Source organism: Antedon bifida, chromosome 5 (assembly GCF_963402885.1).
Source record: "Antedon bifida chromosome 5, ecAntBifi1.1, whole genome shotgun sequence".
NCBI classification, from domain to species: domain Eukaryota; kingdom Metazoa; phylum Echinodermata; class Crinoidea; order Comatulida; family Antedonidae; genus Antedon; species Antedon bifida.
This window is the reverse complement of record NC_136230.1, coordinates 12,592,296-12,606,048: the sequence shown is the minus strand read 5'-3', so window position 1 is coordinate 12,606,048 and position 13,753 is coordinate 12,592,296. Positions and strand designations below refer to the sequence as shown.

At 32.2% G+C, this 13,753-nt stretch overlaps 2 protein-coding genes and 1 non-coding gene across 3 annotated transcripts in view; 1 reads left to right on the top strand and 2 right to left on the bottom strand.

The window, feature by feature from the left end:
- LOC144842676 (uncharacterized) overlaps positions 1–13,753 on the top strand; it is a 158,255-nt gene that overhangs the window by 5,978 nt on the left and 138,524 nt on the right. The gene's annotated exons all lie outside the window — the stretch shown is intronic.
- Trnad-auc (transfer RNA aspartic acid (anticodon AUC)) lies at positions 3,041–3,112 on the bottom strand. The gene has a single exon. It is a non-coding gene; the product is annotated as a tRNA-Asp (tRNA).
- LOC144843343 (organic cation transporter protein-like) lies at positions 3,924–13,723 on the bottom strand. The gene is made up of 9 exons (XM_078700136.1): positions 13,313–13,723; positions 10,222–10,325; positions 9,546–9,700; positions 7,993–8,161; positions 7,453–7,582; positions 6,769–6,854; positions 5,930–6,142; positions 4,298–4,507; positions 3,924–3,996 (listed from the first exon to the last, which is right to left on the bottom strand). The coding sequence occupies exons 1-9, from the start codon at positions 13,721–13,723 to the stop codon at positions 3,924–3,926; spliced, it is 1,551 nt and encodes a 516-aa protein (XP_078556262.1).

Genomic DNA, 13,753 nt, shown 5'->3' with positions numbered 1-13,753 from the left:
AAATGTTATCATATTCCTGAGAATTATTGTTATTTACTGAAATTACATTGTTAGTTTTACATTGTTAGTTTTACATTGTTAGTTTTACATGATTTGTTTATAATAAAATTTAATATTAGGATACTAATTTCATTTTCATAAAGTTTACTCATGCGTGAAAACCAAATCAAAGCTTAAAGAGCTTCACAAAGACTCTGAATTCTTACAGTGTAATGGATCTTAAGCTGTATTGTACAACAACTGTATTATTGTTTGTATTGTGAATAAAAATTGGTACGACAGTACACGCATGTCAAAAATTGTGTCAATATTCATTTTTCTTTCAACATTTATATAGTAGACAATTTGCGGCATTTGACACAACCTTGATACTGGTGGTAGTTCCTGGATTAACATACTTAATCGTGACATGAACTGCATTATAGCCTAACTGGACCATGATACAACAAACCAAGTAACACAATACCAAAAGCTATGTCAACTGCAGGAGTGGTTGCAACTTGCAAAACTTGTTAATGATGGTTCCTTGATTTACAGGCTTCTCTTCTGTAACACGTTTTATATTCAGGTGCTCAGCAAATCAGCAAACTGGTAAAAATAAATGTTAAATTGTATCAAGAAAAAAAAAGTATTAGATTGGTATAAACATCATAAACTAAATGTTTATGATTTGAATAGTGAGAATATTTCATGAGTTAAAAATTAACTGATCTCTCAGTCTCAGTAAATTAAATATTCTCTATTCAACATTTTTAGTTTTATAACTCAATACATTATCAATGATGATGTGTTAATTCAACATCATTAAAGTACATGAGGATGAAGGAACATACTTCACATGGTAAAGTATGTTGGTGCAGCGTAGATTGAGAATTGAGAGTTTTAAGTAAAGGCCTACTTCATCTGAATCCAATTCATTTAATTATTCCTCTAACTTGCGTTGATGTAAACGAATTGAATATCCAATCATAGCATATTGTATGACACGTGCTGCCTCATGTCATCTCTTTACATCTTCCCTCACCTTCCAATTAGTCAACCCCTCATGCCTCATAGCATACTGTATGACACGTGCTGCCTCGTGTCGTCTCTTTACATCTTCCCTCACCTTCCAGCCTCTAAACCCTACAACACATCAATTATAATTAGTCAACCCCTCATGCATCATAGCATACTGTATGACACGTGCTGCCTCATGTCGTCTCTTTACATCTTCTCTCACCTGCCAGCCTCTAAAACCTACAAAATATCAATTATAATTAGTGACTCAGCATCATAGCATACTGTATGACATGTGCTGCCTCATATTGTCTCTTTACATCTTATCTCACCTTTCAGCCTCTAAAACCTACAACATATCAATCAGTAACTGAGCATCTTACAGTACATAAACACATTTAGTTTAACTTTAAAAATGTTAAAATTAATAAATTAAAAGTTAAGATGTAATTTAATGTTTAAATAGCCTTCTGTGGCTTGGTTTGGTAACAGCATGATGCCTGCAAGATATTTGGCAAAACACTATTACAATCAATACCTGCTTGACCTCTTGTTTACTTTTGGTTGCCAGGATTTTCCTCCACCATATCTGTATTACACCAGCACTTAAATTGAATTCCTTCAATCTTGCAACTTCAAGTTTATCTAACTAAATGAAAAATAACGGAATATAATAAATATACTGTACAATGATGCAGATTCTTACTTACTTTTTTACACTGACAATCTAAAAGCAAAGTATTATAATGTGATGCTACACCTTTTTCATAATGTTATAAGATTGGAATTTTACTGATTTTGATTCAATGACTTACACACATTTAACTGGGTAATACTTTTTAATAAAATGGTATTTTGTCAAATTGATTGTTCTTTTGATTTATATTTATATACTTTTTTTAAAAAGAAAAATGCCTCAATTTTACATAATTATGTATAGTCAATTTTGATGAATTTCCTATCTTATACTACAAAATATTCCTGTAGCATTACTTTTAAAAATAAAGGTTTATTTCACGACACTGATTCTGCTCTACTGCAAATTTTTATATTATACAGATATTGCCTACTTTTTTAGAGGTGAAATATAACCCCGAGGGAATGTTTTTTTACATCTCCTATATTAAAATATGTAGCAAAGTGTATGGGTCGGCTAGCCTAAGTAATAAGACTGCCTAGTTTACCTTACCTTGGCGAAAAATGACAGTATAAATTCAATAACATTTTCACTTTACAAACTAATATAAAATTTAATTTATTCTACTGCAAATATAAAGTCAACATGTACAGTATGGGATATATAGTATATATATATATATTATAAACATCACAGGCACAGAATAAATACTATACCGTGATATACTGAAATTTAATTAATTTATTTGAAGATGAGGAAATCTGTCCCAACCGAGATTCGAACCCGGAACCTTCTGCTTGAAATGCAGATGTCCTAACCAATAGACCACTGAAGAATAATATACAGATAATTACTAATTAATGATTCCTTGGCAATAAAATATTCTCTTAGGCCTAGGCCTTTTAAATTAACAGAATAATTTCCATCAATAAGCATACATAATAATATTATTATCAGGTCACATCTAGGGAGGACTAATAACTAAGCGAGGGCGCTATGTATGAATAGTTTAAATAGTTTAGTTGATTAATTTCTTCAAGCAAGTTTCGTATGATGGAGTGACAATTCATCGCGAGTTCAAGTCCCAGTAGATGACTTTTATTACTTTTGTTAACTTATTTATCGCCAAACGCGAGTGTTGCCACACGAAAATTACACAGTCAATATCATCGTACTCGAGAATTTGCTGGATTTTATATATGTTTAATGACAGGGACACGATAATTACTCAGTCAATATCATCGTACTCAACCAATCACGTTCACGCATTTATATAGGCTATTTAATATATATAAACTCATCAGGCAATGAACATTAATTCTAAACCGCCCGGTGATATAATGAAATTTAATTAATTAATTTGAAACGATAAAGATGAGGAAATCTGTGAGAATGAGAAAAAGTCGCCCCAACCGAGACTCGAACTCGGACCGTCTGCTTGATATGCAGATGTCCTAACCATTAGACCACTGGGGCTTTGATGGTATTGTTCAAACTCGCAATATTTAATAATTATGATGTCTTCAAATTAGTTTTAAAAGCTTACTTATAAGTATTTTGGAAGAAAACAAATTGCTGGCTGTAGTTGTTTGTCTTTTTGTGAGATTCACTCTCTAAACTTTATTTCAATTTCAGTACATCATAACTTAATTAGAATTAGTATATCACTGTTACATATCATAAAAAAAATGATGTTTTGTTTTGTTTCTTTTCATATTTTGATGTTATGGCTTTTTCTGTTAATACAAAGTGTCATATGCAACATCATCCATACATTAAAATAAAATATACAGTATGTACATCAATAACCATTATACAGTGTATTATTAAATCATTAGCAAGGCAATAATTGGCTAATTTGATTATCTCTTCCAATAATTTGAAATTTAATTTTCTAAAAAGGCGAATTGCTGTCTATTCTCATGTTATTCCATTAGAATAGGCATCAATTCTCCTTTTTAGAAAATTAAATAACGCTAAAAACAAGTCTAAATTTAAATCATGTGAAATACTTACAAGTTAATGAAATGCGCTTAAATTAAACCTATTATATGGATTTTCATTAATTTTTTGGGATATATTCTATAGAATACCTAGAAGTACTGATACAAATTAACATCATAATGTTGATTAAAACACAGTGTAAGAGCGTTGAATATTTAATAAACCTTATCACCCCAATTGCTTTTATGAGCAAGCCACAGGAGACTGGATTATTTTTTTTTAGGAACTGCTGTTTTTTCACGTTTTTACGGAAGTCAATCATGGTACGTCGGTGTAACCTTTCTCATGATATCAATGTTGTTTGTGTCATAGCTTCTTTTTCTCCTAATTCTGCTGACGATAATTTTGTCACAGATCTGAAAATAAATTATAAAACGTTAATATTAATTAATAATAATGGACATTAAAAAGTGTAGAAAATGAAGTGAAAGAAATTATACAAATACACCCAAGGTACGGCTGGTTAGTTTAAACTAAAATAGCTATTTTACGTTTTAACATGTTTGTTCAGACCATGATATTCAAAAGTGATCGTATTCCAGTAACATAGGCATACGTGCCCTGATAGATTAGACATCTTACTGAACCCATCAATGACTGCGGTATAGTTGTACATTCTGAATGAAAATTTTGAAACATTTGCAAACAAACCCTTACATTCTAAGTTGTGTGACTTCATCCATTGTATCTGGTAACTTTCTATTGGCAGTTTCGGGTAAAAGTAAAACAAGTACTCCAGATGAAATGGCTAATAAACTGAATGTTAACATTGCAAGTGGCGCCCAATACCTTGACAGGTGGAGGATATATGGTGATAGGATGGCTCCAATCCGACCAGATGTTGAACAAATACCAACAGCAACTGACCTATTGCCAAATGAATAAAGCAGTATATTAGTTTGACAAAGATACATTTATATCATATCATTACATCATCATCATCATCATTATGGAAAGAAGAACATATCAACATTACAATAAAAAAGAACTAGATTATAACAATGCCAAAATAAAAATGATGGCGAGAATCATTGTTTTCTTCTGTATGAGTTGAATAGGGGAGTAAAAAGATGATGTGCTTTAAGTCTACACCTCATGACGTCGAATATATAATTACAATTATTAGAACAGTTGCTCGTTTAACACAGTATTTAACTTTTTTTCAATTGAACTAGACTAGATATAACCACTAAATAGAAGAAAATAATATTTCTAACCGTATATTAGTTGGATAGAGCTCTGCAGTATAGAAAAATATAATACCGAATGCAGCGGTTACTCCAAACTTTCCTACCATCGCTACTGTCAGTCATCCTATTCCCATTGCTTTTCAACAAAATAAAAAATATATTACAAATTCAATTATTGGTAAAAACAAAACACAGTGATGTCTTACTATATTTATTCATAAAAAATCAATAGGTGATTCTAGTACGAATCACCAATAATTAAGACGAACTTTTAATTCATAGATCTTCTTCATTGGCTACCAGTTCATCGCAGGATTAAGTATGAATTACTCATAACCACATTTAAAGCACTACAGAATATTGCTCAAAATTATTATTTGAGTAGAATCTTGTATCGTATTAAACAGCTCGCTCACTTAGATCATCAGATGATACTATACTGCTTAGAGTTCCATCAGACTTTGGACAGCTGGAGAATGTTATGGGAAAGTTTACCGCGTACAACAAGATCTTCAATGTGGTCACCATTTGAGAAGTTAATTAATAGAATAAAACGTATACAAAGGAAAGCAACAAGGATAATGATGTTTAGAAAGGTTCCTGGGACACATCTTATTTGTATATATTGAAAGTGCTAGAATTATTATCTATTGATGACTTGTTTAAATTACATAGACTTTTATTAGGACTTTTAAGTAAAAACAAAACACATTACATTTTAATTTTAATTTTAATGTGTAATTTAATTTTTTTTTTTTTTGTAATGTGTGCTGAAATGTTACTTTCCTCATTCTTATAATAAAGTAGTATATTAAAACTACTGAAAGGTGTTCGAGTAAGCTTTTACGTTGGAATTCGAAAGGTAATACTTTCGAAAGCTAATTCTGTATTTGTTTCCTTTCCTAGACTATGGAAGCAAATACCAAATCCTTTAAACAAACAGTTTAATTACCTTAGTATCACTAGTTGTCGTAGACCTTAATGGAATTTTAACTTGTTTTATTCATTCTTTAGCATAAATGGTTTTATACATGTATGTACTGCAGCTGTGGGCATTATAAATTCTTTTATTATTATCATTATTGGTGTTGTTGTTTACTTACGAATAAAAATAGTCAGTAAACAAGCAACGCCACCGAGTAACAATGTTGCTGATAAAGATCGTCTGCGTCCAAAATAGTCCAGAGCTACAATACTCAATGCATAGGCTGGTATCTCAGTAGCACCAGATACAAGAAAAGATATGTAATGATTAACGCCAAAATCAGAAGTACTCAGAGAGAGGCCAAAGTAGGAGATATTAACAGCAATCCTTAAAAAAAAACAATATATATAACAATTTAAGAAAATTATTATTATTAAAATAGTCACGGTATTGATAAAATTGAAATATATTGTCGCCTTTGACGTACGGTAACTATTGCATAATACTAACACGCTATTGATAATCAGCCTAGTCTATCTTCTAGCAAACTCTAGTTTGCAAACTTGATTTTGGAAAACTGCTGACAACCATCATTAGAAGAAGTTTGAAGAAGGCCTGCAAAATGACAGACTCCAGTAACAGCAGGCAAACAAACTTCTCCAAACAATGGTAGATGCTAAAGTATTAGACAGCTTTAGTTTGACAATTTCGATTTTGAACAAAGGAAGTTTTCCAATGTCTGTTAGCGGAAAATTTGACAAAACTAAAGAAAACTATTTAGTTTGCAGAAGTTAGGTCGTCAAAAGCCTCCAGTAACTAGTGTCCAGCAGGCACAAAAACATCTCCAAATTGTTAAGTAAATTATGCTAGTGTAGAATAAGCTTTAGGAAAGTGGAGACTTTATAAACCTTTATTTTTCAGAAGTTGTAAAGTTTGCTTATGTAGACGTTTATTGTTTCCTATGAAAAAAAGGGCGTGCACATCAGGTAAAACATACTATAAAAATAACTTACCAGCATAACATGACATTAAATGTTCGCTTACAAACTGGCCATGGTCTAAATAAATCAAGAAACGACATGAGTGAAGATGGTTTACCCTGAAAATATAAAAGTTAAGTAAGTGAATAGAAAAAATGTTATAACTTACGATTAAATAATAATTATATCCTAGTATAACTAAGAATCTTTTTCCGCAAAATAGGTAGGTGCGTTTTCATTTAAGGAAACATACATTTCTTTTGCTGTTGATAACTAATGAAATACCCTTGTTTCGTGTGTAGGTGTATACATTTTTCAATCTCTTTTCTTCATATTTTTATCGTTTGTCTATCAAGGAATATCAGAACAAAAAAATAAGGTAAAGGTGTGTATGTTGACTTTTAAAAAGATACGAAATAAGATACATTATACATTATACATCTTCACCGTTTATAAATTAATTCCAGTATTCAACTCTGGGTGGTTTGTAATTTCTCTATGCCTCTTAATATCCGTTTGTTGTTAAAACCTCTGTATAAATTGTAATTATTTTACCATCAGGAAAAAACAATAAAAAACATTTTGTATCTTGTATGTGAATAAATATTATTATTACTGGAAATAGTCAATATTATAAACAATCATTGTTTTAAAATTAAGAAATATTCGACAACGTTTCATATACCTGATATTATTTGTAATAACTTTTATACGTACAGTGTGTTCAGAAAAGTGAAAATCTGTTGGCAAATTAACGTTGTTTACAGTTGCTGCCTTCTCAGTTATCTTCTTTGCTTCATCATATCTTTTTTGAGAAATCAACCACCGTGCTGATTCTGGAAAAAATCTTGAAAAGAGAGATTATTCGTATTTAAAGAGAGTAATTTCGGTCAAGAATTTGAGCGAATGCATTAATTATTGTTTTGTTATAAAACTAAAATAATTTTCTTTTAGGCCTATAATGTTAAAACATATTTTAGTTTAACAAAACAATAATGTATTTGTTAATTCAGCGTATTTGATAGCTTTTAACATTTTCATACATGTTTTACCATTACACTGGTCACAGTGCCAAATAAATGAATGGGGAAAAAATGTTAATCACTTCAATTTACTTTCGCTCTTTGTATTGTATTATTTATAATAATTACAAAGAAAGGGCAAAACTCCTGTTATGGACTTGAATATTTGACAATAAAACAATAAAATATGCAAATAGTGGAACGGTATTTATACAGTGTTGTAACTTTCTCTTACGGTATATAAAGAAAATATAATAGCCCAGGTACACTAGCCACAAGCTGTAAAGTTCGCCATTCACGGATAAAGTATGCAAGTCCTGCCATGATTATTAGACCAAATGCAAAGAAGAATTCGATAACAAGTCCAGCATATGTTCGTTTGGAAACACCGACAGTCTCAGTACCTAAAGAGAATCGATATAAACAATGATTACCATTATTATAGTGTATTAGTACAGTTTAAGGGCAATTTATACAGACAATTCGAGCGGTTAGTGTAGTGAAAACTTGTGCTTGTCCCAGGTTGAATTTGTATCTATCATGAGCGGGTTCCACTCAATCGCTCCTTGTTTTGTAAAAGGTCATACGAAATAACATGATTCTATATAGGCTATTTTTGTTTTCCGCTTACCGTTAACGATCGTTTGTGTAAATTGGCATTTAGTATACTTACATTAAACTTTTAAAGGGTAGCTCCGGGAAGAAAGTAACTATTGTTTATAATTATATTTTTTCGTCAGCGTTAAAGCATAATGTATGTAGGCATACGGCTTTGAAACATCGGTTCTCGTCAGGTCACCAAAGTTAAGCAACGTTTGGCACGGTTAGAGCTTTCACAAGAATCTGGGAATATCGGGTGCTGTATATAATTTATATATGAAGCTTGCTTCCATTAGGCATTTGAAATCATAACTGCTGACACTTATGGCAGCCCCTGTTCAGACATATTGGTTTATGCAGGGAAGAGTAACTCTTCCCTGGTTTATGCGTCTCATCTGGTTAAGGTGGGCACTGAACGAGTGAAGCACTTGATCAATGATAGGACCAAACAAGGTGATTTTTTTCATCCATTATTCACATGAATGTAATGTAAAACTATTGTTGTTGTCGTTCGCTAAAGTCATCGACTAAAGAAAAGTAAAGCAGAGCTATGTTTAGCCTCAAGCTACTATTTCAATATGTTATTGTGTCGATCTTTGTTGAAAATACAGTAAACTCGATCTACCATAATTATCTAATTAATTAATATATATAATATAATTAGGTGATCTGCACTGAGCGAAGATTATGCATATCGTATTAGTTTTAATAGAAATATTATGGCAGTGATGGAAGATCTGCACAGAGCTCCTAATGTAAAAAATGTTCACAAAAACGTATAACAAGTGTAACAACAAAATGTAAAAATTCCATTTCTAGTGCATTGGTTGTAATCTTTTTCGTGTATAATATTATTGAAAAAGATTTTGACCAAATGAATTATTCAATCTGTAAAGATATATTACCGGTAAATGCAAAACCTTTAACATGCACCAAGTCTGTATTTAACTTGCTCTGTTGACATTTTGCGGTTAATAATATTTATTTTTACATTTTTTGCTGAGGACATTTCCATTTTCAGTTTGTTTGCATTTGTTGAAATTGTTTTCATTTGCGGGTTCTAGAGCATGATGCATTATAACTCAAGTTATAGATTAAAATACTCTACCTATAACAAAGGCAGTGATGAATAGATTAAAATACTCTACCTATAACAAAGGCAGTGATGAATAGATTAAAATACTCTACCTATAACAAAGGCAGTGATGAAAACAGCAATGTTTGCTGCCGCCGTGATGAATCGCAACGCCGTGTAAGCAGCAAACGATTTCACAAAGGAAGTTAATATTCCAGAGCCACACTGTAAGCCTACAGCTAAAAACAAAACAGGTTTCCTACCAAACCTATGAAGAAAATTAAAACAAAAATGCATATTTGTATCATGTAATAAATCATAATCCCAAATACAGTGTCATTGAAAGAATTATTTTATTGGTAAGTCGATATATGAAAAGGGATGTCTGTAATTTGTTTATGTCAAAGATATTTGAGGTTTTTAAGTCACGGAAGAGTGGTTTAGTATATGAAAGATAATTTGAGTCGGTACATATGCGAACTGTGATTTTGATTATAGAGCAATTCAATGGAAATTATGTGTACGGTTACAACATTCGCTGTTTAGCTCATAGCACCAACAAGGATGTTTCATTTGATATAACAACACAAAACAATAAATAATTGGAATGTTATATTAATTAAGCGTTTAGTTGCAAATATATTTGACATATGAATTTCGCAATGATAATATATAAGTAAGACCATTCATCAAAATCTACTTACTACATATACCCCTACATTTAAAAACTACAGAAAGACCAATACGTCGCCGGTCGTCTGTTCAGTTAGGAAATGCCAAAATACTTACTTGTCCGCTAAAGCTCCAAAAACAAGTGAACCAACTAGTGTTCCAACAAAAAAAATTGACTGTGAAAGCGATGGCTTTGCGGCCTTTTCACAGACAAGATCAAACTGAAATTATAAAACAAAAACTGGTAAAATCAAGATAATGGTTTACAAATGATAAACTAAAAGAAAATGTTAATAGTACGTGTCACGGAAAAAAGCCACGGCAATTACAGGCCTTCGTAATATCGACGTCGTTAAACACTGTTTGGTAATAATATGATAACCTTCTTGCTTATACATTTTCATTACAAAATTTGATACTGTAAATGATTTAATAAACATGCAGTAAGCTGTACAGCATATACAAACAAAATATTAATATTAAATGATCCTTATATGTTTATTATCTCTTTCTTGTAATTATCTTTCAACTTTCGTATTTTATTTATTCAAACATTCTGAATAAGGCATTAGTATTCGACTTATTTTGTGCCGATCGTCGTCTTTCCTAACCACAGCAAAAAGTAATTCTTTGTTAAAGTGCACAACAACATACACTTAGATTACAAAGGGGAATAATATTAAATTGTATAAACTGTAACCCTTATTTAGTTGCGTTAGAGAGTATGTATTATAATCATAACATAAACCATTGGGGTTTCCGCAGTTTGTGTATCACGATTTATTATAATGTATTAGCGTCCACAGCCAACTCATGCTAGACGTGATCTCTGTACTTGGTCGTCATACCGCCGCTATGTTGAAGTAAATTGTCCGAAAGAGAGAGACGTATCGAAAGAGACATCTTACTGAAGAATTGCCAAAATTGCAGTATTTCAATTACAATAATTTGCACGTAGAGTCCCTGGATGAGTTACTTCACAACTGGCGCCACCTCCTGTCTGAACTAAATATGTGCAATTAGACCGATTACACTACCAGGAATGCTATAGAGCTCCACTTTCTCCTAGAATGGAGAAAATAAGTATTCTATCCATGCTCTTAGTAAATTAACATTTCACAAGTAGGCCTACCAAATACGATGGTGGACATGTCGTGATACCCCATTTCCAGCTTCGAAAGCACTACATAGGTTGTCCTGGAAAGTTATATTATTGATAATGATCTAGTCAACGTCCAGATTCAGGATGAACCAGCTTCTCAGGCGAACCGAGATTCGCCGAATTTCTTATGGACTAGTGATTCTACAACTGTGCATGGTATTCGTTTAGTTAACTTTGATTTGTGTGACTCGTTATAATCGTATCACATGCATCATTTGCTCTTTACGATTATATATTATGTGCAGTAGGCTACTTTGAAATTGTATTCAGTGTCTTCATGAGCTCTAACAATGTCACCTACCAACGTAATAACAAACAAAGGGGGAAAAATCACCACCACAATCATTAGGACGTCATTATAAGTAGAGCGAACACTCATTGAATATACTTTCGATCGTGGCGTGTAGGGTGGCCTTTAAGCGTCACGGCAACTTTCAAAAAATATACGGCAATTTACAAAATAAACCACGGCAATTTTTTTTAAAAGCCAGGGTGTTTCATTTTTAGGTTGCCGTGGTATTTTTGTTGAATTGATGTGTTTTATTTTTAAGTTGCCGTGATGTTTTATATTAAAGTTGCCGTGGCTTTTTTTAAAAGTGCTGTGGCTTTTTTTAAATTGCTGTGGCCTTTTTTGTAAATTGCCGTGATATTTTTTAAAAGTTGCAATGACACTTACAGGCCACCGTAGATTTGATAACCCTGACCCACTTAGTTTAGTTTTCGGTAAACCTAAATTAAATTTGATGTACTATCTAACAACTCTTTAAAGATTACCTGATTAAAAAGGGTTGATACAGCATAATTTTAAGATACGTTCGGGTCTTTTTTTGTGTCATTTGAATTTAAAACGAAATGTTTGGAGTTGTGGTAATTTAAGTTCAATGGATGGCGCCGGCATTATTTATACTCACAAAGCATTTATAAGGAATTGAAATGTCTTGTTTTGTAAGTAACGCAGTTATGACTATTATTCGATATTTTAACAAATATATTGACACATTATTGACATTTTCTTGGCCTAATTTTAATTCCTATAAATTTCATACCATTTGGCCTACCATCATAACAATTAGAGTCATGGACTCATTCATATTAATAAACATTTCATGAAAGATGTTATTGTATAATACTGACAATATAACGTTGCAATTTATACTTATCATATACTACAAAGTGTACACGGAAAGCATCACACTCAATCGTGCATGATAAAGTGACCTTCTAATCATTTCTTTTTTTAAATGGTTAATACAGTTGAACCTCCGTGAGCGTGAGTGGAGATTCTGTCCCAGCAATCCTGTTCCCAGCCCCATAATACAGTCCTTGCAGTACCACACAGAAAGACAAACTGTCATATTGATCAACAATCAGAAAAGTGTGAATTTCTACCACCGTATGCTATTCAGCTATAACATCAACGCGTACAATATCTCTTAAAATTCTCTCCTACAAAAATGTCGACATTTAACCCTCACTGGAATATTTTTCTCAACAAAACGCCAATTCTGTGATAATTTTGTAGTTAAAGGATGGGTTTGTACTAGATAATGTGCTCTCTAACCATTGTTCGGAGAGGTATCTCCCTGGTTCGACACGGTGTCTCTAGGAACTTGTATTACAAAAAGAAACAAACGCGTATAATTCTTATAGGGGTTCATATTTGAGAAACATTTGAACCTTTATTGGCAACCAATTACGATTTCGATTAATTGTATTAAAATATATAAAACAGCAAAATTTGAAATAGAAGACACGTATAGCGCGACTGAGCCATTTATAGAATTGGACCTTTAGTTGACCGGAAATTAAATAAAAATTTGTCCAGCTTGAAATTAATTATATAAAATAATTGTTCGAAGCTCAATACACTGGTTCGAGCCAATGCGATTCCAGTGGTTAGTGGTGGTGAGATGGTTTCTTCACCTCATTCCACTAGTGCTGAAGCAAGATAGTTTTGAGACTTTTACCAATATTACGGTATCATATAGCATATCATAGCATGGGACTATTTTAGATGTTTACGTAACTACCTATATTTGACTTTACCTCTTGGATGATAGTTGACTTGTACTGAGAGGTATCGTATTCCCATCCATTTGTACACAATGTAATGTCAAGTTCTCGAGATACGTTGTTTGTAAAAAGTGCTTCCGTGATGTCTTCGCTCGTATACATCCAGCATTGTGCTTCGTTTGGTATTGTATTTATATCATCTTTAGGTCTTGCTAAGTTTTGTTTTATTTTGATACATGCATCCCTTTCGACTGAATCACTGTTTGTACAATTAAAGTTTTGTAACTCCGGTACGACACACCAGTGATCTGTTTTAGCGGAGATAAACACATGCGATAGGCTATGTATTGCAACAGGAATGACGATTAGGCAAACCATGGCATACTGTCGCTTCTGATATCGACCGAAGTCGCCAAGAAGTTTTAGAACATCGTCAAAATCCATATTGTAAAACGAAGTTGATATTAATGTGAC

Excerpts from the sequence above, each read along its gene's own strand:
- LOC144843343 (XM_078700136.1), bottom strand. The coding sequence starts at position 13,723 with ATGGATTTTGACGATGTTCTAAAACTTCTTGGCGACTTCGGTCGATAT. Across the intron at positions 7,583-7,992 it reads TTATATTTTCTTTATATACC|ATTTTTTCCAGAATCAGCAC; the intron begins GTAAGAGAAAGT and ends TCTCTTTTCAAG. Across the intron at positions 3,997-4,297 it reads GAAGTCACACAACTTAGAAT|ATCTGTGACAAAATTATCGT; the intron begins GTAAGGGTTTGT and ends ATTTATTTTCAG.